This window comes from Canis lupus, chromosome 6 (assembly GCF_048164855.1).
Source record: "Canis lupus baileyi chromosome 6, mCanLup2.hap1, whole genome shotgun sequence".
In the NCBI taxonomy this organism is placed as follows: domain Eukaryota; kingdom Metazoa; phylum Chordata; class Mammalia; order Carnivora; family Canidae; genus Canis; species Canis lupus.
This window is the reverse complement of record NC_132843.1, coordinates 36,448,010-36,475,576: the sequence shown is the minus strand read 5'-3', so window position 1 is coordinate 36,475,576 and position 27,567 is coordinate 36,448,010. Positions and strand designations below refer to the sequence as shown.

General features: G+C 36.2%; 1 protein-coding gene across 4 annotated transcripts in view; it reads right to left on the bottom strand.

Moving 5' to 3' along the window:
* Nucleotides 1–27,567, bottom strand: part of ARK2N (arkadia (RNF111) N-terminal like PKA signaling regulator 2N) — an 80,667-nt gene that overhangs the window by 10,962 nt on the left and 42,138 nt on the right. For 3 of the 4 annotated variants that reach the window (XM_072829464.1, XM_072829463.1, XM_072829465.1), the window contains exons 3-4: nucleotides 12,656–12,838; nucleotides 1,618–1,744 (exon numbers count right to left, since the gene is read on the bottom strand). In XM_072829464.1, coding sequence (XP_072685565.1) covers nucleotides 1,618–1,744; nucleotides 12,656–12,838 — 310 coding nt within the window. The remainder of the gene's footprint in view (nucleotides 1–1,617; nucleotides 1,745–12,655; nucleotides 12,839–27,567) is intronic. The other variant, XM_072829466.1, reaches the window with a different exon arrangement.

Genomic DNA, 27,567 nt, shown 5'->3' with positions numbered 1-27,567 from the left:
TTTTGGGGAGAAGACATGTTAAACAATGACTTAACTCTACATCCTTCAAGTCCCAACAGGTATGACCTGAAAAGTGTCTCAGAAAGTAGGATCAGTTCTCATTAAGACATAAGCAGTCTCAATTTACACACATGTGTATTTTGCCCACATTCTCCACTCCTAAATTTGTCTTTTATATATACAACAGAAGAAATGCTGGTGAATGCTTTATTACCTTTCTATCCAAATAATAAAATCAAATCTAAGAGCCAGGTAATAAGGGTACTGTGTTATTCACCTACCTGTGGAAATCAGGAAATCTCAACTCAACTCTTACAGGATTGAAGAAAAGTTGTTTGTTATGCAGAATACAGATTTTCCAAAGTCTAAATTTTTGTTCTCTATGTGTGTGTGTATGTTAAATGTTCCTCAGGAATACCCCTGAGAAGGCTAGAACTAATTCTTAGGAACATCTTAAAGCAAGAATCAGTAGACATTTTTTCTACAAAGGTGTAGATGGTAAATATCATAAGGCTTTGAGGGCTCTAAGGCATATGTTGAAACTTTCCAACACTGTCACCGGAGTACAACAGCCATAGACAATATGTAAATGAACAAGCACGGCTCCATTCCAATAAAATTTTGTTTGTGGATAAATGTGTTTCATTGGAGTCTCCTATAATTTTCTTATGTCACAAAACATTCTTGTTCTTTTGATCCCCTCCTTAATCATCTGAAAATGTAAATTAGGGGCACCTGGGTGGTTCAGTCGGTTAAGTGTCTCCCTTTGGCTTAGGTCATGATCCCAGGGTTCTGGGACTGAGGCCCATGTCAGCAGCCTGCTCAGTGGGGAGCCTACTTCTCCCTTTCTCTCTGCCCCTCTCCCCTGCTCATGCTCTCTCTCTCTCATGTGCTCCCTCCTCTCAAATAAATAAATCTTAAAAAAATAAAAAATGTAAACCAGTCTTAGCTCAAGGTCCATATAAAAACAGGCAGATTTGGTCTCTAGGCTACAATTCACTCACTCCTAATCTTAAAGAATGACAAATTTCAAAACTTATTTCATAATACTACACAAATTTGATGTCTTGTGCCTGGTTTTTTTTGTCCTAAAAACAGGACTGCCTGAGTCACATGAACATTACTAAAAATCTACTATGTTAGGAACAGACCAAAGTAACTTACAAGTTTTAATGAATGACAAAGAGAGGTACTTTAGGAAACAAGTAATAGAAGTATGATGTCAGATGTATATTTCCCAATTATTTGCTCCCAATATATTTCCAGATAAAATGAAAGGCAAGAAATTATAAATGACAGGGGGAAAAGTAGGGTGATACTTATGCCATGAGAGAAAAATCTGTCAAGCTATCGCGACATTCGCTAAAAAATAAAGAGGAAAACATCAGTTCTACTTCATATACATGTATGGTTGAGATGTTCTTTGATATGAGATGATATGCAACACATTCTGAAGCTTGTATCATGTCTAATTCAAAAAGCATTTTTAAGTCCAAGGAAGCTGAGAGCTCCCACCATTCATGCCAGCCATGCCATGAGGACTACCATTTTCTCCTCATTTGGATTCTAGTTAAAATCAAGTTCACATTTAAAATATCAGAATGCTCAATATCCTACCTTGCATGTTCCTGAACTCCCACAATCTCCACTTCACTATCTGAAGAGGCAATATTAATTTCTTCATTGAGAGGCGCATTGCCAGTCGATGTCTTGTCACTTGCTAGGAATCCTGGATCCAAATGACCTGAGAGAGAAGGGAGGAAGAATAAGCTCAACAGTTTGAACTTCTCACAAGCAGCACCAACAACTCATTAAGAGATTTCCCATCAAGGCTTAATCACAGTAACAGAATTGCTGTACAAGAGCTCACCAAAGAGAAACTATCAAGTCTCTCGTTCTCTGTTCCTTAGGAAGAAAAAAATATTTTTTGAATACTTGGTAAATAGGTATATAGAAACTGTGATAATATTCTATTATATTTTATTCCACAATGCTTTCTGCATTCAACTCCTGTCTGCTTTTAAATGACCTGTAGAACAGGTTTGTCACCACCTAGAGGGCAATGGTGTTATCTACTGCTTACCAGTAAATTTTAATAGAACAAAATTCTAAACCAGAAAAGTTTAAAGGTAGTATGGAATAAATAACAGAAATACTCTTTAATATCACATTTATACTGGAATGCTTTATGAAGGATTTAACAATTTTCTTTAAATTTTAAACAATTTTTACAGTCTTTCTCAAAAGGAATGCAGAGTTGACAAAATCTGACCCAAAACCACACCTAAAAGGCTAGTGGCAGATCAAATAAAACATAATCTGTATACTGCTGACACTTATTAGAAAGAAACCAAATGCTCTGGAAAAGCACAACAATTTGTGGTAGTGGGGCATGTGAGAACTTTTTCACAAGGGACTTCACAAAGCATCCGTAACATGGTGCAATAAAACACATTCTCCAACTCACTGAAAACATGAGCTTCACAGAATTCTCTCTCAATAAAGGCTGAGAGCATAGCATCAAAGTAGATATAGCAATATAAACAATTCTAACAAAAGTTAAAAAATTCAACTTATGCACCCAGTCCTTAAATATTCTGCCATTTATGAAATTTAGAATATCTAGGAGTTATGAAATCAAGTTGCAACAAGTACAAATTTTCAATTACTCTTTAAAGGGTATTTTATTTAAATATATCGTCATCTGATAAAATATCATGTCTCCCTATTTAAAAAAAAATTCTTGGTGATACCTCATATAAATTAAACCAGTATCAGTAAGATTTTAGAGACACAACTTCCCCACCCCTACCCCTTCACATTAGTTATTCCAATGCTTCAAGGTCACTGAGAAACCTTGTACTTTTATATTCCTGTGAACTTTTAGCATACTTGGAAAGTTACAGACAGTCCCAAAGCAAAAGCCTTCTAATTTTTACACTCTCTGCTCCTGTAGTTCCACCTCTGAGAACATAGCCTAAGGGAAAAACTTTAAATAAGCAAAATGCTATGATGTCCAAAGACAGTGACTACAGTCTATGTAGAAACTTGGGGAAGCGTATGCATAACACAGCAAGTGTCACATATGGCTCTATAAAAATATTTTGGTGCTGGATGAAAGCTGGTCAAAAGCAATCAAACTTGAATACAACTGTGGGTCTTTTTTTTTTTTTTTTCAATTCTTTATTATTATTACTTTCTTAAGTTGACTATGATGCGTATGAGAAAACAGAAGACCACAAAGCTTCAAATGGCTTCCAGATACAATTAGTGATTGAGATTACATTACAGTCTGCAAGGGCTTGTTAACTTTCTGTATTAAAGAATACCAGAAACAGGATCCTAAATATTGGCAGTGGGTAAATAACTCTGAATCCTACAAGCATATGAAAGGCACCGTTCATCAGACAAAACTCAGTTTTGTTAAATCTGGAGTGGTTGCTTATATGGAGTATGGTAAATCTTGATTTGGTAAACTAAGATTCTTGCTCTGACCCTGATACCTTGCTTTTGTCCAATTTCTAGTTCAATGTTGAGGTTACAACTTACCAACACACTGTTCCTACCACACTGCTAGGAATACAAATGGATAGTCTCTTTTTTCAAACCTTCAACTTGTCCATATTCAATCTTCTGAGCAGCCTTGCTTTGTGCAACTGTAACAATCTACCTCATCTACTTGTTCCTACAATAAATACTTGTTTATGAGAGGCTGTGCACCAGGTGCTAGGAATGGTACAGAGGACAAAGACAGGAGGTAAAGAGAGTCTACCCTCAAGGAGCTCATAATATACTCAAGGATTATAAAAAGCAGTCTATTATACTATGGCATGGAAAAATGCTCAGTTAGGAAGGTAAGGAGTGCATTTAAAGGTATAGAAAAGGGAAATTTCCCGGACTTAGGAATAATCAAAGACACTGAGCTCTTAGGGAAGAGCAGGCACAGGTGAGGAAAAGCAGCAAGAAGGAACTCTTGTTGCTCTTTAAGGTATAAAAGTTCAGTGGAATGTGGGGTAAGGTAGTAAAAACAAGTAATGGGAAATGAGGCTGGTAAAGTCAGCAAAGCTCAGATCATGGTAAGAAGTCTGGACCTGACCTTGAGAAGTAGGAAACCACTGAAGAATTTAAGCAGTGACATGATCTGGTTTTCCATTTTTTAAATTTTCCTTTTGGAGTGTAAAAATGGAACTAATATCAGGGCAGGGAATATGAGAGGTAAGAAAATCAGTTAGACTGTTATAGTTTGCTGAGTGAGAAATGACTAAGTCTAAGCTAGGAAAGAAACAAAATGAGGGGATATTCTGTGTGTCTGAATACACAGAGGGTTAGTAATGCTGGGAATTAGGCAAATCAACAAACATACTTAGTAAAAAAATGATGGCTAGGTTTCTGCTTTAGGTAACTGGTTAGAATTACAGTGCCCTTCAGTGCACCAATGAACAGCTGACAGTGGCTGCTTAGGACATGACGAGGATGTGCCTCTAAGATGCCCAAGAGACAGCTGGAGGTACTGTTCTAAAGCTCAGGTCAAAGGTCCAGGGAGGAAAGAGCCCTCCAGTAATAGGTGGGAATTGGTAAAGGGCATCCAGAGGAGTGAAGAAAGCCTAAAACAGAACCACGATGAACACCAATAATTAAGGATGGGCAAGTGAAGGAGAGCTCACCAAGTTAAAGTGAGAGGTAGGAAAAAAACCTTCAAATATGAAGCCAGGACATCATGGAATGAGAATTTATAGGAAGAAGTGCTTACCAATGCCCTACAGAGAGGTCCAATGAGAAAAAGGACTAGGTAGGGTCCACTAGAATCAGCAATAAGATGACCATACATACACCATGTCTAGAAGAGCCTCAGAGGAGTGACAGGGCTAAAGCCAATGTAGCAAAGCAAACTGAAGAATAATGGAAAGGAATGAAGAACAGACACATTTTAAATAGTTTGGGGCTATGAAGAAAAATGCAACAGGATAGTACTGAGAAAGAAAAAATGGATTTGAGGGAGAGGGATATGTGTACATGAGGAATTTTAAAAGATGGGAGAAACCCAGCCATATTTGGAAAAAAGGCAGAGAACAAACAGGTGTGATGGCAGAAGGCTGAGGCAATGTTCATCTGTGAAGATTGCGGCAAGGCCACATGCAGAACACAGGTGTGGGTAGGGATTCAGAAAAGTGAAGTAACCACTATGAAGACAGAACACTGCCTAAGGAAAGACAGGATCTGCTGGGCAGCCCTGTGAGGCTCAAGATTAGAAAGCTAACTCAGGGATCCCTGGGTGGCGCAGCGGTTTAGCGCCTGCCTTTGGCCCGGGGCGTGATCCTGGAGACCTGGGATCGGATCCCACGTCGGGCTCCCTGCCTGCTTCTCCCTCTGCCCGTGTCTCTGCCTCTATCTGTGTGTGTGTGTGTGTATGTGATTATCATGAATAAATAAATAAAATCTTAAAAAAAAAAAAAGAAAGAAAGAAAGAAAGCTAACTCAATCCTTGATTCTGCCACTATGTGATTTTCTCCAGCTATGCTAAACAGCATGATACAGACTGCAAGTGTGCATCCAGGGATCAGACTTTGCCAGCTGGGTACAGACTTTCCCTGAGTTGGGGATATGGGACAGGAGAGCTGGGCCTAAACATGCTGGGGCCGGGAAGAAGTGAAGCTAGCAGTCGGCTGGCAAAGGACTGGCTGATGAGTCAGTGAGGCGGGAGAACAGTATATGGGAAGTAACAGCATCAGAGTATACAGGAGCCCCCGTGGAAAAGGAGAAAGCAAGAGGGAGAGGTAGGAGGAAAACCAGTGATTACATGAAGTAAACCACTGTAATTCCATCCTGTTGGCCATCCACAAGCACAAGCCTCTGGGACCCATCCATTGCTCTTCTTTATCATCCTCCACTCCACTGCTATTCTCCTTTGCTCCAGCCACCCACTATTTACCTTCCTACAACTTTTCCACTGCCCTCTGGAAGGTCAGATCCATGGAAGACTGCATGAACTTTTCACTTCCCTGTGTAAACCTGACTCTTCTGAAAATGCCAACGACCCTGTAGTCCTTGGAAGCTGCTCCTACACCTCAGTTTGGGGACTAGAATCACTTATAAATATTGCCCTGCATCCTCATGTACCAAAACCTTCCAGGGCGCTTCCCTCTCGCTGCCAAATACTAACTACGGGATAGTTTCACCCCTCCATAAAACATTACTGGCACCTGGCTGTTTCTCTCTCTCTCTCCACTTTAAGTCCTGCTACAATGCTCACTTATTACTATATGAGTATTCATTATTTATGTGGACAACCACCCCCAAATTCTCCATGCCTACTCTCTAAGGAGCTGAGCCTCAAGAGGCACTTAAAACTCCCTGTGGTAGATTCATAACAAGAGGCTCAGCCCTTACCATTCTAAAAATAAACAAGATAACTGAATTAAACCAAACTAAAAAGGCAGATTTTAGGGATCATGGTTGCTATAACTAAACTATTCTTCCTTGATTACTCAAATCTTTTATTTATTTTTATTTTTTTTAAGATTTTATTTATTTATTCATGATAGTCACAGAGAGAGAGAGAGAGGCAGAGACACAGGCAGAGGGAGAAGCAGGCTCCATGCACCGGGAGCCCGACGTGGGATTCGATCCCGGGTCTCCAGGATCGCGCCCTGGGCCAAAGGCAGGCGCCAAACCGCTGCGCCACCCAGGGATCCTACTCAAATCTTTTAAACAGTAATTAAAGAAACCAAGACGAGAATACAACAGAATTAGGGACACCTGGATGGCTCAGTGGTTGAACATCTGCCTTCGGCTCATCCCAGGGTCCTGGGATTGAGTCCCGCATCAGGGTCCCCAAGGGGAGTCTGCTTCTCCGTCTGCCTATATCTCTGCCTCTCTGTCTCTCATGAATGGATAAATAAAATGAGGAGGAGGGGGAGGAGGAGGAGGAGGACGACGACGACAATAGAATATTTTAGCACTCTGTGCTAAGTTCTATCTCCATAATTCTAATTTTTTAAATTATTTTTTTATTTGAGGGTAGCCCACAGCTCTAATTCATAATTCCAACTAATGAAACATTATTCATGAGTGAGACAAACCCTCAGTCATCAGTATTTCTGAATAACCACTCTTCACTTCACTGATGAGGCCCCTCATCCTGACTTAGCCTCATTTCAAATGTGGAAATATCCTCACTTTGCCTCTTTTTTTAAAGAAAGGAGAAGGAAAAAAAAAAAAAACAGGAAGAAATGAAAAATTACTATGCTTTTTGCTCAAAATTTTAGTAACTTTTTTTTTTTTTAATTTATGCTAGTCCCAGATAGAGAGGCAGAGACACAGGCAGAGGGAGAAGCAGGCTCCATGCACCGGGAGCCCAATGTGGGATTCGATCCCGGGTCTCCAGGATCACGCCCTGGGCCAAAGGCAGGCGCCAAACCGCTTCGCCACCCAGGGATCCCAAATTTTTAGTATCTTAAGAAAAACAAGGCAACTATCGTCAATATTTAAGATTCTTCTAAATTTATTCATCCACTATGGATCCAGAAACTAGTAATTTACATATTGCCTTCACATTATTACATCAATTCAAACCATTTTGGCAGTGTGATTTGGGCCATAAAACTCTATTTATAGAATTTGTGTGACATTCAAAAACTGATCACTTAAAATCAGGGTCTGCTCTTGTAGCCAGTATCTTTATTCTTTCATCTCTCAGTATAAAATAAAACAAGGGACACTGGGGTTAACTGATCCAGGCTAAAGACACATTTCCTGGTGAATGTTAACTCTAGACTAATGGTTGTGAGAGTTTTGCCACATTTCCTGTCAGAGCCATTAGATAAAATGTGCCACTGAGATAGCTGTGACCCCACCAAGTTTATGGGATGCCATGCGCTACAAGAGATGCCAAGGCTTTCTCCAAGAGACAGGAATATATCCCCTCTTCTATTTCAGAGCCAAAGCAATTAGTCCTTTTCTCTCAATGTCCCTCTTCAGTATGTCAAACATTCCTCTGGAAGCTCCTGTGCAGAGCTTCTTCACATTCTCTGGCCTTGGGGCCATCCTCCACTGTCATCCCTCCAACTGGTGACCTACAGAAATCCAATGACAGAGCAATGGCTAAAGCATACACAAAACTGAATCTCAAGATGCTCTGGGGTTCTCAAATACTGTCAAGTGGCAATAATTCTTCCTGTTCTAGGACAAGAATAAGCCTTGTAGAAAAAGTGTAAATACCACAATCACCTTATAATAAACTGAAAACAAATCAGAGGACTTAACTATTGGGACAGCTGACTGTCTCTGTGTAGCTCTTGGCCTGTGTAGCTCTTTGGAAAGATAACTTCTTTCACCATGAGAAAATCCTAAATTTTTGTCTTCCCACTACAGATCTTTTCAACACACAAGTCAGAAAGAAACAGCATAAAAAAGTAGTAACTAAATTATCATGGTAAGCATTTACTTTTTGTCTTCAAAAGAAGTTAGCTACTTTTTAAATCATAGATCTACTGGGTAAGAACTAGTCCAAAGCCAATTTGCAGCACATTGAAGGAAATTATTACATATTGGATGACAGCAGCATATTAGGTATAAAAAATGTTAATATCTTGTCACTATTCATTTAGCTTGAAAACAAGTCAATTATTACCCTTGTATTTATTTTTCCAGTAAGAATAGGAAAAAATAACTTTAAAAAGTAGAGGAAGAATGGGGATCCCTGAGTGGCTCAGTGGTTTGACACCTGCCTTTGGCCCAGGGCGTGATCCTGGAGCCCTGGGATCGAGTCCTGCGTCAGACTCCCGGCATGGAGCCTGATTCTCCTTCTGCCTGTGTCTCTGCCCTCTCTCTCTCTCTCTCTTTCTATGTCTATCACAAATAAATAAAAATCTTAAAAATAAATAAAATAAAAAAATAGAGGAAGAATAAGTCAGAAATCTAAAATCTTATAGTTCATAAGAACCAAGTAAAAACAAGCGAAACTTGACCAAATTTGATCTCCTTCACAAGACTGATACCATTGACTTCAAAGTGCTAAGAAGAGAAACATGGCCATTCTGGTCTGATTGTAAAAATTAAGCCATTTTCCTAACTACTGGCACAGTTTCTTCAACATGTCCAACACAAGAGTTACCTGGGGGTGATTACTAAAATCGGATTTTCCAGACCCCATACCAGATTTACCGAATCTTCAAGAAGAAATTCAGGATTCTTAATTTTCATAAGCACCTCGGTAATTTTTATGCTCAGGCCAAGCACAGGAAATTCCTGTGGCCAGAGCAACTCATTCCAGGGCAGAACAATAAATTAGAAATTCACTGATTAGGTCCATTAATCACTTCCTTACTTAGCCTACTTTAGCATAAATATATTAACATAATGCCAGCCAGCATTCCTGACAATACTGTGTGCTGTATTTTGTACTAAGTATATTATAGACATTATTTTACCTAATGGAACCATAACCTTTCTGGCTGGATACTAGTTTCATTCTAGTTTGTGGATAGGAAAAACTGAGGCTTTATGTAATTTATCTTGATTTCACACAGTATGTAAGTGGCTACTCGTTCAAACTAGGATGATGCTGGCAGCAGGCTGCCACCTACTACCCCATTTAATTCCAGCATCAAGAAAGATGAAGTAGGAGCACCTGGGTGGCTCAGTCAGTTAAGCATCTGCCTTCTGCTCAGGTCATGATCCCAAGGGTCCTGGAATCGAGCGCTGCATCAGGCTCTCTGCTCAGAGCCTGCTTCTCCCTCTCGCTCTCCCACCACTCTGCCTACTTGTTCTATCTGTCAAATAAAATCTTTAACAAACAAAGAAAGAGAGACAGAGAAAAAGAAAGTAAACATAGGGCAAGAGTGGAAATGGAAAGCTTAGGTCTCCTGTTGAGCAGTGGTTTTCCAATTTTAATTCTTTTCCTTGGTTTAAACTAAAACTGAAGAGTAAAAACTTTTTTCCATACAGGAACATCATCTAATTGCTTGGAAAAAGAGGCAAGCTACTCTATTTCCAATGATTACTTTTAGCATCCTAAATGGAGTGGGGCTGCACATCTGGTTAACCCCTGAAGTTTGTTCACGGTGACTGGGTTTTTTAGTTTGTTGGGAGGGAAAGTAGGATCATTTAACCATTAGAACACACTTATCTTAAACCACAAGAACAACCATTTCATTGATACTAATAGTTCAAATCTCAAAACTATAAACTGGTAAGCATAAATTCTGTTAACATTTTGTTGTGGCACTGTAAGTATATTCAAAATTTGCAAGATGGGTTTCCACTATGACAATTATATCAAGAGTACAGTGTATTAATTATTAAGTTTTACTACTCACGGACCTGTACTGTCAGATTTAGAACAAAAAGAATGAGTCAATATATGGCTTCATACGAAAATGTGATGAGGATCTATTGAACAGTGATGATATACAAAAATCTACACACAATACACGGCCCAATACACAATATGTTCTCTACATATTATATCCTAGAGAAATTAATCACATCCATGTACCAAGAGACATGTTATAAGAAATATTAATGGTAGGATCATTTGGATTAGCACCCTAAATGTCCAATAAAAAGAATGGGTAAGTCAACTGTGATATGTTCATACAGTGAATACTAAATAGCAGTGAAAAATGCTTATCAACAAAAATAAAACACATGTTGAAAACAGCAAGTTACAAATTATTACCTTCAATGTAATACCATACACGTTTGTTTATAGATCCATAACAAATGCAGTAAAAATATAAAGAAACAACACACAGGCAAATACCAAATACCAAATTCAGGACAGCTTTGGAATGGAGAGGGAAAAGGAAAGGGAACAGAGTTGAAGCCATGGATGTTTCCCTCACATATTTTTGTAATGCTTCATTTTTTAATAATGGTGCTAGGTACCTGACTGATACATCTTAAAACTTTGTATGACTGAATTAAAAAAAAATCAAAATTAGATTTAAGTACACAAAGGCTAGCAATGTTTTAAACAATCAAGCTAACAATTACTTGAATCTTAAAATGTGATGCCAGCCCCACACTGGTGACTTTAAGACACACCTTTGCACTATCAGGTTGAATTGTCTGAATCTGTTAGGTTTGCTGTAGGTCAAAAAGTCAAATATTAGTAATTCCACATGGCTCAAACTAGTATTAAAATTCTCTCTACATGAAAGACAAAACAATAATCATTCATATTTTCCCCAAGACTTTACTATACAGCGATCTACATTTAACGGCAAGACTAAGATACAGGGAAATAAGAGTGAAGTAGAATGGATCACTGGTCAACAAATGAAAAAAGAAGATAAACTATCCAGTGTACAGAACAAAATTCATATAACTTAGAAATACATATTGCACAAAATGTGGTCTAACTACTCTCCTTTCATATATAATATTACTGCTCAATTTTTAAAAGTACTTATTATTAGTAAATCCTTAAAAGATCCTTGTTGGGCAAAGCAAGTATTTATACATATAAATATTGAAATCCAAAGGAGAAACACCTTGTCCAAGGTCAAAAAGGCAGTTAGCAGACAAAAGATATTTAAAACTTAATTCAGGTCGTACTCCAAAATTGGCTACAATAAATCAAGCAGAAACTCAACAAGTAAAAGATTTTTATTTTGTTCCAATCAAAGATTATGGAAGGAAGAATTAAGGACAATGATCTATGGAGTTCTGTCTCCTTTTTTATTTCCCAGCAATTTCAATATAAAAAGTTCTAAACCCACTATTATTTTTGTAAAACTCATTTGCCATAAACATAATATTTTAGGTACTGATTAAGTTTTAAGATTAGCTCATAGAAGCTAATGCAATGCATAATTTAACTAGAAACTATAATCCTCTGTAACAATAAAGTAGGAAAATATACACTAAAAGCAGTCTCTCAACCCCCTCCCTCTCTTCTCAAACTTAAGTAGTAGTGCTTTAAGAAAAAGATTTAAGTGAGAAAGAATGTTGAAAAAAGTGCTGAGGAACACAATTAAGGAGACTAGAAGGCAATGGGCAATGCTTTCAAAAGCAATGCAATGGTTTCTTTTAGTGAATAAATATCACTCTTCAGAATCATCACAGAGCCCAGATAAATTATGCAAGACAGGGAGAGATTTTCCTGAGATACCAGAAGCAGAAACTGAAAGGAAAGCACTGGAAAAGACAAACGTGAGAACCACCCTAGAAGAACTGATAGGGACCTGGCACACCTAAAAGCAGAAGAAACAGTGAAGCGCCCGCCCCCCAACAGGAACAGTCCCTGGGGACAGGTTTAGTCAGCTCCCTCCCCAAACTGCAAGGTAAGGTCACAGTACTGATTAAGTGAGGGAAACATCTGAAGAAGAGGGGTGGGGAAGGGTATTAAGGCCATGTGGGTGGGTTTTAGTGTATGTTAAGCATTTTTAACCCAAGAAATAGGTCTATTGGAATCTACCTATGCCTACAATTATTTCTCATTTTTTGCTTCCTTCAAATGAGGAAAGATGAATGACATGCTACCCCCATCTCCTTTTCAGTTATAAATGGCACCCTGGATAGTCACAATCATCTAATGCCAGATGTCTCTTAGTTGGCCTGCCTTTATCGGCAGGGTTCACTACAAGGAAAACAGCTGCCAGGACACATGCACAGTACACCATTAGAGAAGGGGGAGGGGAGGGAGACCAACCTGCCTCCGCATTCAGCTCCTCTAGAAGCCCGCTGGTCCTCCAGGTAGCTCCTGTGTCCTGGCCTCCTACAGAATTACTGTGCTCTTGAACTACTGCAGCCGCCAATAAATTGTCCACATTTACCACTTCTGGGTCAGAGCTGGTGTCAGACATATCATAATGAGCTACAACTGGAGGTCCATCTAGGGAGGAAAGAAAATGTATACTTGTATCTAACTTCTGGGGTGAAAAATACTTCTGCAACTAAGAGCCCTCTAAATGCCAGTTGCCTTTATCTTAGTATTCTATCTGGTCAGAAAAGCTACACTTTATACAGCTGTATTTTGTACATGATGTGAAAGTGGAAAAAACCCAAGCTTATCAAGATGAGGGACACATTTGAAAAGGAGAAAAGGAGATAATGAAGAACAGAAGACAAGACTATACTGAACAAAGTTACATTGAATTCTTGTCATACTTCTAAAGAGCAAAAGACGACTCCACAGAGAAAACTGATTTTTTAAAGGAAAAAAACTGATGCAAACTATTAAAACTCAATTTATAGTTTTTAAGAGAATCAATCTAGTTCTTTTTCTTAGTAGCTAATGCTTAAAGGTCACTACTAGATTCAGAGAAGAAAAATGCATATTTTCCTATTTTAAAGAAATAAGGCTAACACTAAGAGCTCTACTTAACTATGTCCAAAGCCCCTTACAAATATCAGGGATGTTATGCATTTTACAACATTCTACAAAAAGACAATACTCACAAAATCCACCTTCAGGATTTTGCTTTAGATGTCTTGTTAGGGATATTTAAATTTTATTTTCCCTGAGAAAGACAACCAGCTCACTCTCTAAGGCAACAATATGCAACCTTATGGGTTATTTTAGAGGAAGATATTAAAGTTCTTACTGGAAAATAAGAGATCCCTTCTACCTCCAAATCACCCTAACTAGCTGAAAAAGGCAGCAGAGTTCCAGAGTAATTAAACTGCAGTGATTCATGCTAAAATAACTCAATATTCATGCTTGTAGAACAGATACATGCTTTAAAATGCTAATGCTACCCTTTCTAATGCAACAGCAAAAAGCAAAAATACAGTTTTCATTCAATTATCAAAAACATCCCTTACAACTATCTCCATTTTAGAACAAAGCAGAAATAAAGGAATGCAGTTTCTCTAACAGCTATTTATGAAGTGCAGGCAAATTATGTATTTCCATAAAGATTTATGATCAAGATTGTTTAACATTAAACATACCTATTTTATGAAACTCTTGACTATGAATACATATGCCAATGAATCATTAAAATAGAACACAATGAAGATTAGTTTTAATACAAACATCCATTGTGTAAATTGTCAGTGAACAAAAGATGGAACACATTTGGCGTATTTATCCCTTAAAGCAAAGTTCTCAAACCAGGGGTTTATGTAGCAACATTTTAAAAATAAAAATGACCAAATAAAAGCAAATGAGTTGTTAAGAGCCACAGTATAAAGAACAGACATGTCACAATATGAAATTCTGACGATCATGACAATTTCAGATGACTACTTAAAAATAATTTCCACTTCTCCCAAAAGGGCAAATCAAGTTCATAAAATTCAATAGTGTGGCCTCAATATCAGTTGGTAATGGATTTCAGCTCAAATAGCAAACAATTCATTCATGTTTGATATTTTTCTTTTCTAAAGAAGAAAAGAAAAGCTGTATCATTTATGGAGTTCTCGTCAGAGTTCAAAATGATTATTATGGAATCAAGATACTGTGTGATGTCGAAATACTCGGGTGCAGAAGATATGAGGGTCAAGTACAATATTGACTATTTGACCAAATGTTCTATTTTTAAAAGGGCTTTAGTTAAGTGTTTTTACCAAAATATTAATGACTTATCTTAAAATTTATACCACTGGTACCGTTCACAACCTCTTGCTCTCAAACACCCTCCTTCCCCCCACTGACAACCACCAAATTGAGACATCAGGTCAACAGTCAAGTCAAAATTGTACCACTCCTACATGTAGAATCATGCAAAGAATAGAGTTGTATATGTACATGCAGAGTTAACATCACCTACCCATGGCAATAACTTGTCTGAAAGTCTTCATCAGTAGGAAATACAAGCATAAACTTGTTATCTGGCTTCATTCTTGTATCTTCCATATTTCCAAACAGCAAACCTTATAGCTTAGCTTAAATTCAGTATTCATCATAAACAAAGACAACTGTAATATTTTCATATTTTAATTACACTTAAAAGTTAAAATAAATTATTATCAGGGTCATTTCTCATTTCCAGTATATCCAAAACGATGACAAGTCAATACTATACATATTTTAATAAAGGAATGGTTGCCTTTTTATCTTTTTTCCAACAAGAAACCACAATTAAGAATCTTGTGGTCCAAGTCATCTTGCACTCATCATTAGCAAACCAAGATTAAATAAGGTATGTTTCAAGCAGTTAGCATCAGGGATTGGACTTTAAACCACTAGGTATAAGCTAACTGATGGTAATAATTTGTGATATTCTTTTAAAAGTGATTCTTGCTGCACAGCAGAATTAAGAGACGAGTAAGATCCTGCAGTAATCTTATCTGCCTTTTAAAAGAAAGGGAGAAAAAAGCCACTGAGGAGGAGCTAGGAAAACTCAGCACATTAATAACAGAAGCAACGACTATGCTTCCAATCTGACTCGAACAATTCTTTACAGAATGGAATAAAGATGGAGATACCATCCATCCTCCTTCCCACTTGATTATTCCTCTATGCTGTTAAAACAAATACACTGCTACTAAGATTATTTTGACTTTCAAAAATATTAAAATAGCCCCTTCAAGTAGTTACACATAGAAACATTTCCAATTTAAAACTTAATCATTAATGTAAGCACATTCCATGTTACAGCATTTAAGGATTTCCATGTTACACCATTTAAGGATTAGCCAAACTGCCCTCTCCCATCTGCTAACCTTGAAGTCTGTCAAAGTCTTAAAACACAAATTTAAAATAATGAATTTACTAGCTTTTCTATAATCATTAAAAATACATCTCAAAAAGGTAACTTTAACACAATTAGTTAATAACTATTCGATCTGTGGTTAATCAAAGTGCTGTTTCTCCTCCTGACTGAAATATTTTGAACTTTTTGCTGTTCGTTAGAATTATAAGGCACGAAAAAATAAAAGTCAAGCAACCCATGGACTTTTTAGGAACATCAATTTGCCCATTTTATGCTAGAAATAGGTTTGTGCCCTCTTACTGACTTCCTAGCCTATAAACAGATTCTAATTTTTCAAATAAAATGTGTGTCTGTGTCATCACACATTCCTGATACAGTGAAGTTTACACTTTCTATGGACCTTAAACATTCTGTACTGTTGTCAAGTGATTAATTTCATGAATTACTTTTTTCAGTCAAATATGTTCTCTTAAATCTCACTGAAAAAATGTTAAATTAAAAAAAAAAAGAGGCCAAAAAAAAAACATCCACTACGTTTATTCCTGACAAACCCCTTTTCAAATTTGACAACCAAAAGCAGAGAACTTTAAAATTATGTAAGGTAGTAAATAATTTGCAATTCTTGTTTTACAGATGAGAGATTTAAGTCCCACTTAGATGGAACCAAAATCAATTATATTACAGGTGTTCAGTGTTGAGGGACTCAGGAATATACAGGAGACAGTAGCATAGGAAACACATATAGATCTTTGGCAGCAAACAAAGAGGTTAAGTCCTGCCAACTACTTAGCTGTAGGACTGTTTCTTCAGAGGGTTACAGCAAGAGTTAAAGATGACATAACAACATAATACTGGTCTATTGCCCCATCCTTCCATCATACTTAGCATCTGCCCTACTTTATTGTTTCTCTTTATGTGCAAATTCTGCTCTACAGAGCCTGCATGCAAGAAGTTGGGACTCCTGAGTGGCTCAGTGGTTGAGCATCTGCCTTCGGCTCAGGATGTGATCCCAAAGTCCTGGGATCCAGTCTCGCATTGGGCTCCCCACAGGAAGCCGGCTTCTCCCTCAGCCTATGTCTTTGACTCCCTCTGGGTGTCTCTCATGAATAATAAAATCTTATGGGGAAAAAAAAAAGCTTTGAGAAAACATCACTGCCTGCATTGGTGCCTCATATTTGATTGCTGAGATCACCGCAGATGGGGTTTTTGTACTTTTTGTCTAAAGTGTCACGTAAGAGCAGCCCAGGTGGCTCAGTGGTTTAGCACCACCTTCAGCCCAGGGCCTGATCCTGGAGACCCAGGATCGGGTCCCACGTTCAGGCTCCCTGCTTCTCTCTCTGCCTGTGTCTCTGCCTCTCTCTGTGTGTCTCTCATGAATAAATGAATAAAATCTTTTAAAAAATTAAAAAATAGGGATCCCTGGGTGGTGCAGTGGTTTAGCGCCTGCCTTTGGCCCAGGGCACGATCCTGGAGACCTGGGATCGAATCCCACGTCGGGCTCCTGGTGCATGGAGCCTGCTTCTCCCTCTGCCTATGTCTCTGCCTCTCTCTCTCTGTGTGCGTGACTATCATAAATAAATTAAAAAAAAAATTAAAAAATAAAGTGTCATGTCAGCTTGGGTGCATTCATATAAAAATGTTTCAAAGCCAAATAGAGATCATTTCTGGACTATTTCATATTTTGCATCATCCTTGCCTACAGACCCCTCACACTAACACAAGTGTTGTCAGTCTTCCAGGATGAGGGTATTCCTTTTGTATTCCAGACATCCTAGAAATGCCACTTCTCCTTCTCTTTTGACTAAGTATGAGGCCTAAGGAAAGGTGGAGCAATGGTCCAACAGATGCTTTGCCCCTTCAACTCCCATTTCTATGACTATAGTAATATACAATAAAGCCCAGAGAAAATTCCTTCTGTCATCCCTACTATATAAACTCCTGAAACCCCTCACGAGGAGAGGAAAACTCTATTTTGTTAGTCCCAAATTCCATTCAAACTCTACTGCCAGTCATTAAAGGGCCTAGGCCCAATGCCATTATCTACAACATCAAGACAATGGTGGAAATCACACTTGGCCTCAATCCAGATAGTCATATTCAAAACAGTTACACCTGAAAGGGTTCTTAGAAATTACCTACTCAAGTGATCTAAAAAGGGAGAGTGTGTGAGTGTGTGTGTGTGTGTGTGTGTGTTTGTGTGTGGTGGCCAGATGAGGGAATGAGGTGTGGGGGAATAAGATGTGGGTATGAGGAATTGAGGGAAAGGGTAAACCTCAAGAAGGAAACTTGCATATTAGTAGCATCTACTCAAGAAAAAAAGACTTCTTCATTACAGACCAAAATACTTAACAAAGTGAAAATTTATGCTTGCAATTGAGAATACTTGAGAATATTTATATTTTTATTACTATCAAAGGGTGTGTGCATATACACACACACACACAGAATATGAAGAAACAGAAAGCAGTCATTTTCAAAGCAGCTTTTGAAAAGACGAATAATTATATCTACCCGAAAAAAACAAAAATCTATATAGAAAAGTGCCATCTCTAGAAAAGCAGCTTTAAATACCAAAAACTGTGTGTATATATTTTCTGCAGAGTAATACCAAAAGCTATTTTGGTGAAAAGAAAAATGTCTGAGAAAACAAGGCTAAAGAGAAATAAAATCCACAATATGCACTGAAACTATATTTTAGCATTGTCGTTTTCATTCTTTAATTAAATTTTTACTTATTTTTAAAGTAATTTCTACACCCAATGCGGAGTTCGAACTTGGAAGCCCAAGATCAAGAGTCGCATGCTCCAACAATTGGAGCCAGCACCTGGCTTAATACCAGGCACCTGGTATTAAAGGATTTTCAAAAGAAAACTAAAGCAGTATCTATTTTGTACTTCTTCCATTATACTCATCTCAATTATTAAGATTCTTGAGATTATAAAGTTTGCAAAGTGTGAATTAAGCCCTAAGGGTTATATCTGTCCTTATATCAAATGGTAAATGACAGGTTGTTATGTCCAGCCAGAAAAGTTACCTGCGATACTGATAAGAGTTAATTTTGAAAGGACCAAAGAGATAAAAGCAAAAACTCAAGATTATCAGAGTAGTTAGAAAATTGATCTCAAGAAAGAAAATTTAACATTTCACCACTAACTACAAAGTTAGGAAAATTAGATTATTAAGTAACTTGGGTAATATATCTGGATATTCAAAAAACCCTAAAAATACAGAAACAGGGCACCTGAAGAGGTCACCATCTTTCAACTTATCTTCCTATTTCAGAAATAAACTCATAATCTTCTGCTTTAGGATTCAGATCTATAGAGAAAATTAAAATATCTGCACTCTATTCACAAAGAACACATAAATTAGATCGGATTTTAGCCACATCTCCAGGTCTTTGATCCCTACTAAAGACACACCTCCATTCCAGCTTTCTGATTACTCCTCGAAGTAGTCTAAATTCTGCTATTTTCCCAATATTCATCAATTTTTAAGAGGATAACTTAATAGGATACATATAGGAAAAGAATCTCAATACCTTTTGTATTAACATTGGTATTTATTTCATTTCTCAATATACTAACTACAAAAAAACCTGAAAATTATCTCAAAACATCATGTAAAATCTATTATTGATTATTCTTACTACAAACTAATACCATCATTTCATTACGGAAATGCAAGCTTCCTGACTCCCAAATAACTAATATGAATTAACTGGTAGAGAATTACTAATATAACCAATGCTGTCCTTAACAGAGTAACAAGAAACATTTCTTTTTTAAAACTTTTATTCATCTAGATTAGTTATTACACTTCAAATGCAGTTATTAGGTAAAAGATATAAAGAAAATGCAATAAAGTAAAAATCAGTTATTTGATAACATTCTCCCCAAATCTTAAAGTTGTAAGATTTCATTACCAAGAATATACTTCTTCAGATTATTATTCCTTCATTGTTTAGGATGTCTTATATTTTATGCTGTGGTAAATATAAGGTAGGAAAATCTACTCAATGCTAGTAAACTAAGAGTTTTCAATCCCCACCAACTTTCCTAAAATTCAGAGAAATTAAAAACAGAAATCAAGAAAAAAAATGAGAAGTGTAGAAACTTGGAAGTTATTCATGTTGTATACAATTCATTCTAGACAAGAATACAAATTTCTTATCCATACAATGATTATGGACACATATCATTTTTAGAAAGGATTGAGAAGAATTTTTCTTCGAGAACAATTTTTACTGAACATTAAAATAACTTTGTTTTATAAATTTGCTGAAATTGTTTCAATACTGTATTTTCTAACATGTAACATTCCACAAAATCTTTTTCATTGTCGCCACACTGTATTGTTTAAATAATTCAAACAGGAGAAAGGGAAATCAATATAAGCTAAACAAAACGTAACAGGTACAGTTAGTTTAAAAGGTCACTTCCATAAGACAGCTTGTCTACAACCTGTTATTATAAACAAGTGACAGCAAGGAACCTGTTTGCCATCTTTCCTATGACTTTCATGTAGCTATGCCATTAGGCAAATTCAGCTGTATATTAAAAATGAAACTTATCAGTAATATCAACTTGAGTTTTGTTCAACAAAAGGATTCACAATAGCATTTCTTTCATTAACAGATTTAATACATTTAAAATTATTTCATTTCTAATATTCTGCCTTGAATAAAAATTTTAAGAATAAATCTTAGGTAAATTGAGATATACCTAGACCCAAAGACCTGGATCTCGCTGTTAAATCTATATAGTGGAGAATGACAAAAGCAATGAAGCAAAATTATTTACTCAGTCTGCTAGTGGAATAAACGAGGTCAAAAACCTTTATTTGACAATTAAAAGAAAATCCACAAAGTCATGTTTTTCTTCAATTTAATCACCCTAACTAGGCTTATATGTGGGAAACTTTTTCTTACATACATATAGGAAGCAATGAATGGATACTGATGTGAATCCATTAAAATTCCTGTAAGACTACTACATAGTCCTCTGTCTCCAACAACTCTCAAGTAGAACATTAATAAAAATAGTCAATTCAGAATTCTGACAGTGGGCATATGCGTACACACACACATGCAAACACACACAACCTTAGGATGGGGGCTCATTCCTCTTATTTGGTAACAAGAAAACAGGCTTTTTCTCTTGGAGTCCCAAAATGACAGAATCCTTTGTTCTAAGTTAAAAAAAAAAAAAAAAAAAAAAAAAAACCTTCATACAAAACAGTAAATCTTACGATTTTAATTTTGCTGTGTTGTGTTCTAAATTAAAATTTTATTTGGGCTTTTATTACACTCGTTTTTAATACTGTGCACAAAATACACATCAATACAATTAAGAGAGTTATTACCTAACAACTAATTCAAATAACCAGATAATTCTAATCAGCTGGTTAAATGCTTTTAAAATGATTAAAAATCTAATGTATTAGAACACTGAATTAGTACAAACTAGGCAGGAAGTAGTCTGTAGACATTATCAGAAAACACATTTACCTTTAGTGAGGGGATAATGCCTCCCTTTAAGGATCATCACCTAAGTCCACATGTACATATTAGAGAAATGACATGTTCAGATATGGGACTTTATTCTTAAATAAAAAGCATTTCAACCACATCTAGATTAATGTTTTAAGTTGAAAGAAGTTTCTTCCCAGCCTTAGCCCTTTATATACTACAAAAAGGTCCAAACAGGATACATTCTTACTCTTTGTAAAATTCTAGGAAAATTAAGGGAATTCAAGAGAAATTAGGGAAGACCACTAGGCACTTCTAAACCAAAACCTACATTAAAATGCCACCACATGATCTAAAAGTCATTCCCATTTCTTAGCTGTGGTCTTTATGAGTACAACAGTCCCCCTTTAACTGTGGTTTCACTTCCTTGGGCTCAGTTACCATCAGTCAACAGTGGTCAGGAAGCAGATGGTCCTCCTTCTGACAAATGATCAACAGCAGCCTAACAGTACGTCACAGAACTTGTGTCATTCACCTCACTTCCTCTAATCACGTACCCATTTTATCACCTCACACCATCACAAGAAAGGCAAGTACAGTATAATATTTTGAGACTACATTCACATAACTGATTTTAAATTATTGTAATATATTGTTCTATTTTATTATTGCTATTAATCTCTTACGGTGCCTAATTTACAAATTAAGCTTTATCACAGGCATGTTTGTAGAGGATAAACCAATATATGTTGAGTTTGATACTATCCATGGTTTCAGGCATCCATTGGGGTCTTGGAACATAACCCCCATGGAGGAGAGGGTATATTCTTAGGGATACAAACTTTGCCTCACTAAAGGAGAATTCAATAATCCACAACAAGAGTCATGTAAAAATAAGTATTAAAATTACTTCAATACTTGATACTTCTTTAAATATACATAATATAAAAACAAACTTTTTTGAGAGAGGAATTTTTAAATTGTGCAATCTGGGCAAAATGTAATCATTTTAAAGCACAACTCATATGAAAACTTACTGTTTTTCAAAATAATATTCCCTAAGACAACAACACATTTTCAAGGCACTGTGAGAAAATGAAAATCAGGATAAAATCTGCATGTATGTTTCTGCTACAAAATTATTCTTTAATTATTATTAAACAGACTGAACCACAAAGTGTCAAATTTTACTTTAGAATAAATTTTACTATTTTGGAATATATTCTATGAATGAAATCAATATATTTTAGTGTTCCTTTTCTTTCTACCAAAACCTCTTTTTACCTGTTTACCCAAAATTATGAGAAAGGCTTCTCAAAAGTATTAATGTTTAACATCTCCCAAATATCTTAAATGTTATTCCTACCCAGAATATCAATTATTAAAATTTTCTATTTTAAAAATTAAAAACATCAGTCCATGCTTAATATATCAAATATTAAATCAGGAAACAAAAAAAAAACCTGCCAAGAGCTTAATGCAGTTTATACATGCATAGAAAAGTATTCATGTTAACATGCAAAAGTTAACTTTTTTAATTTACTTTTTAAAGTAGGCTCCACGCCCAATGTGGGGTTTGAACTCACAACTCTGAGATGAAGAGCTGCAAGTTCTACCAAGATAGCCCACCAAATGCGCCCCTTACATTTTTATGTCTAAAAGTCCATGTCTAGTAAAATCTGTGATCCCAGTAAGAAACTGAAGACAGAACAAACTTCCCCGAAAGTACCTCAAATTCAAGATTACAGATTAGTTAAAATCTAGTCAGTCATCTCAAACCAGTACGTTCTTCCTGTTGATATAAAACTTAATCTAATAAAAGAAAAATACAACCTGAAGTCATTTACAAATGTTGCACTATCATTTCAGAGAAAAATACATCAGTTATAATAAATTTCTATATACTTTATGGTGAAAATTCATACTAATATTATGTAAGAGCTTAGCTGATGTTAAGAAATTTATTGCAGGTTGCACTAGTGTTCAAACCTTACCCCCTATTTGTCAAATATCAAGTTCAGGAAATCTGACAGTCATTACACAATAAAGAGACTTCTAGTCTTTTTCATTAATTCCTACATACATTCTTCAAAGAGAACTGAGCACATTAATAAAAGCCTCCCCCAAAGTTAACTCCCGATTCTCATCCATCAGTTTTGAAAATATATATATATATCACAGTTTATTTTTCAAATAATAAAAACTAGAAAAGAAAAAAATTGGCTTGGTCTATTACAGTTAATTTAGAAGTTGCAAATATTTGGAAAAAGAAATAAATAGAAAATGTAGGGATCCCTGGGTGGCGCAGCGGTTTAGCACCTGCCTTTGGCCCAGGGCACGATCCTGGAGACCCGGGATCGAGTCCCACATCAGGTTCCCTGCATGGAGCCTGCTTCTCCCTCTGCCTGTATCTCTGCCTCTCTCTTTCTCTGTGTCTCTCATGAATAAATAAAATCTTTAAAAAAAAAAAAAAAAAAAGAAAGAAAATGTACTAACAATTTTCTGATAAATTATTAAAGTTCTTCATTGTTAAATAAACTACCTTCCTTTCCCCTTCCTCTTAGAATTAGTTTTCCCAAAATTGCAACTTCATTAAATATTAATAAACCTTTTCCATATTTGAGAAGTTATTAAGTTATAAATTTGAAGGGAAAGACTAATAAATTTTTATTCTAAGTAAATCCACTATAAAGCAAAATCTTAAAAACAGTGTTAGCAAAGTTGTATATTCCTACTAAAATATTTCATCCAAATTTAGCGGTTTCTTACAATAGTCTAAGCAACCCAGAAAAGATAAAATATCAATATTTCCCAATCCCAGGCCACATACAAGAACAGCTATCATGTTGCAAGACTTTCAATCCTGTGATATTTTCTCCCCTTTGACACACTCTATAGGCCCTTTAACATGCCAAAGGGTCGTTTATTTTCTGCCAGAGGATTCAAAACAAAATTAAATTGGTAGTACATTAGCTAATACACTTAGTCACTAGTAACTTAAAAACCCATTCAATACACATCCTTAACAGAGTGACCATTTCAACTGTTTCCTCTAGAAGCACCCTTTCTTTACATCAGGATACCAGACAATTTCACTGATGTATGCCAGGTTACTGCCTCAGGCACTGAGCTTTACATTAATGCTCAAGATAAAAGTTCGTCTATGTAGCAGTGAAAAATTCTCATGCATGTAGTCAAACTCCATTCTATTCTGCTTTCTCCACAATATCTTGCATAGTAGGTAGATTATACATTTCATTTCCTCAGGTTAATTCATTCTTCCTGCATACAAATATTATTGAAAGTTACAATTCATTAAAGACTAGCAACAAATGCATTCATTACGACATATGGAAAAATGATATAAAAATGTTCGTGCAGTACATTCATCACTTATGGCCTTCAGAGTGGGATTAATTACACGATTCCTCCTTCTCAGAGTCGAGTATAGAAAATAAACGCTAGAGATTCTCAAGAAATTAAGTATCTATTTGAATTTACTAATATTCCCTATATCTTATATTGTTGGCATGAAAAAAGCCTAAAAATGAGGATCACTCCTATCATCTAAGTATGGTTCTATGTTCCAACCACATGTAATGAAATACAAGCTAAAATTTATCCAACCGTTTTGAATATCTAATTTTTTTTTTAATATCTAATTTTTTAAAAAGAAACTGTTTACTATTTTAATTTTTAAAACACTATCAAAAGAAACTTACAAAAGGCAAAACTATTCTTTCTTTATACAGTCCAAACACCAGAGAGTTAACACAATTGATTTTGTGACAATTTTAAAGGTTGTTCTGTAATATTGCCATTTTTGGCAAAGTTAAATGGAAAACTGTTTTAAGTCTTTGGGAATTCTACTGGACTGTCAACATTTCAACAAGTCGCTCAAGAACCAAAGGGCTGCTGTGATAGTTCTTGGAAATCAGGCATCTGCATGTAAGCAAGCACCTGACTGGGTGAGAGGGGAAATTCTTTGGCCAACTAGTTGCATTTTAAGTTCCCCGGGTTCCACAGCTGCTTGTTCTCTTCTCCAGCATCAAGGTGAGTTAGCTTTTCCATCCACACGTGAACTTCTTTTCTGTCTGCCTCTGCATCTCGGAAAAACAGCTCATGGCCTCTTCTAGGACACTGCCTATGCAGTTCCTATCATACACAGCAACCCTGTCAAGTAATCTTGGAATTTCCCTGGGCGCTCCTTCAAATCCCCCAGCATAATTGAAGTTAGCTTTAAAGACACTGAGGCCATTTGATAAAACATTAATTCAGAAAATTGTATTTTTTATTAAGACATGCTTATTCAGGAAAATGGCTTAAGCATTACTAAAAAGAGCCATATAAAGCCTGCATAAGCAGCACTTAAGTTAACTGAACAAAAGTAAAGTAATTCCAAGAAAAATTAAATAACATAACACTACCATTTTTCACAGCTTCAATATTATTTGCCTGGCAACTAGTATTACTATACAACTAATTATTAATCTGTAAGAGTGGTTTTCAACCTTTGCTGAACATAAAACCCTGGAGTGGTTTAACAAATATCAAAACCGAGGGCTCCCAGGCATTGAAGGTTTGTTTTATTGTTTTAAACTCCCCAGGTGATTTTACTTGGTTGAGAACCATTGTATCCCTGAATATTTTCACTGCTTTGACTATAAAATTCTAAAAACTGTTTTCACAGCTGACCCATAATAAATCAGTATACAATTAACTCTCAACGGACTGATTTTTATCAAATGCTCTTCTTATATTAAGTTAAAAAATATTCCTTATGGGAAACCGCATAAAGGATATACACAATCCATGTATACAAGCTCTGGGTCAGCTTTCTATAAACCCTGGTCTTTGCAAGTGCTAAAAGGTAAAATGATTAAAAAAAAAAGTTTGTGATTAGGTTTAGGATATGCTACAAATTATATCCTCCTGCTCTGCAGAGCACATAAATGCCTGAGATGTCCTGCAGTAAAACAAAACAAACAACCCTGTTTCCACATGGTCCAGCACTTCCCAAACATGTGAACAATGTATAGCTATTAATATCCTGTAGGAAGTCATCTCATGGGATTTAGGATATGGTCCTCTACACACACTGTTTTATCCTTGAACTAGACAGGATTATTTTTGGTTTGGATTGAATCCCACCATATAGTTTAGGTCTCCAATAAAACTATGCTGACCTCTTTTCCTTAGGATGCTATTAAAAATGTTACTTCTTCAGACCACTCTTGACCACAATACTATCTGAAATAGCTTTTCTACTCCATTCCTAGTCAATTTTTCTCTTATATCCTGCCTTATTGTTATCCATAGTGTGTATTTCTAATAGGATATGACAAATTCATTTATAATCTGTCTCCTCAAAAAAGATTAAGTTCCATGACAGCAGAGACTTTTCATTCACTGTTGCATTCATTCACACACTACGTAGTAGGTGCTTAAATATTTGCTGAATAGATGAATGATGGAAATCATTTAATCTTGGCCTTAACCCATCTACCTATACCAAGAAGTCTTATAAAGAGCTCTATTGTATTTATTCCAGGGTATTTCTGAAAATATGGCTCACTGTATCTCATAGTGGCTTTTTATGAAGATGCAAAAGAAAAATTTCCCAGGTCTCAGTATTAAGAAAAACAGTGTTTTTCCTAGATAACGGGAACTATTTCATCAGTCATGTCACCTCTTTTCAATGCCTAAACAGCTATGGGACAAATTTTTGGCCCAATTCTACTTAGAAAATAAAAACTTCACAGAGTTTATTATCCTCTAAGTTCATATTATTCCTTTTCCCGACTACTCCATCCCTTGTCCTCACACTTAAAAAAAACTCTTGTCCATACAAAAATTTTCTCAAGAACATGCCTTTCCCCAAAATTTGTATTTCACTTATGGAAACACTAAATGAAATTTAAAGAATATTAAACTTTCTTTAAGCAGTTTATCCCCATTATAAGTGCTGGGTAAACATAAGTGTAGAGGACAAGAAATTATGATGCCTACTTTGATCTGTTTCAGATTCTGGTGCTGCCTTATTTTTCATCAAACACTGAAAAATGGTTGAATTGAGATAATGATGTAAGAATACTTATGCTAGGGATACTGAGGTAAGTTGCAGCCTCACAGAGATGACTATCAGAAATAAACACTGATAATAAGCAGGACATTTTAAAATATTAAAAACGAGGACTAATCATACATTTGTCAAGACTCACAGAACATGTAACACCAAGGGTGAACCCTAATGGGGATCTCTGAGTGGCTCAGCGGTCTGGCGCCTGCCTTTGGCCCAGGGCACAATCCTGGAGTCCCAGGATTGAGTCCTGCGTCGGGCTACCAGCATGGAGCCTGCTTATCCCTCTGCCTGTGTCTCTATCATAAATAAATTTTAAAAAATCTCAAAGAGTGAACCCTGATGTAACTATGGATTTTGAATGACAATATTATCAATGTAGATTCATCATTTTCTCTGGTTGGGGGTGCTGA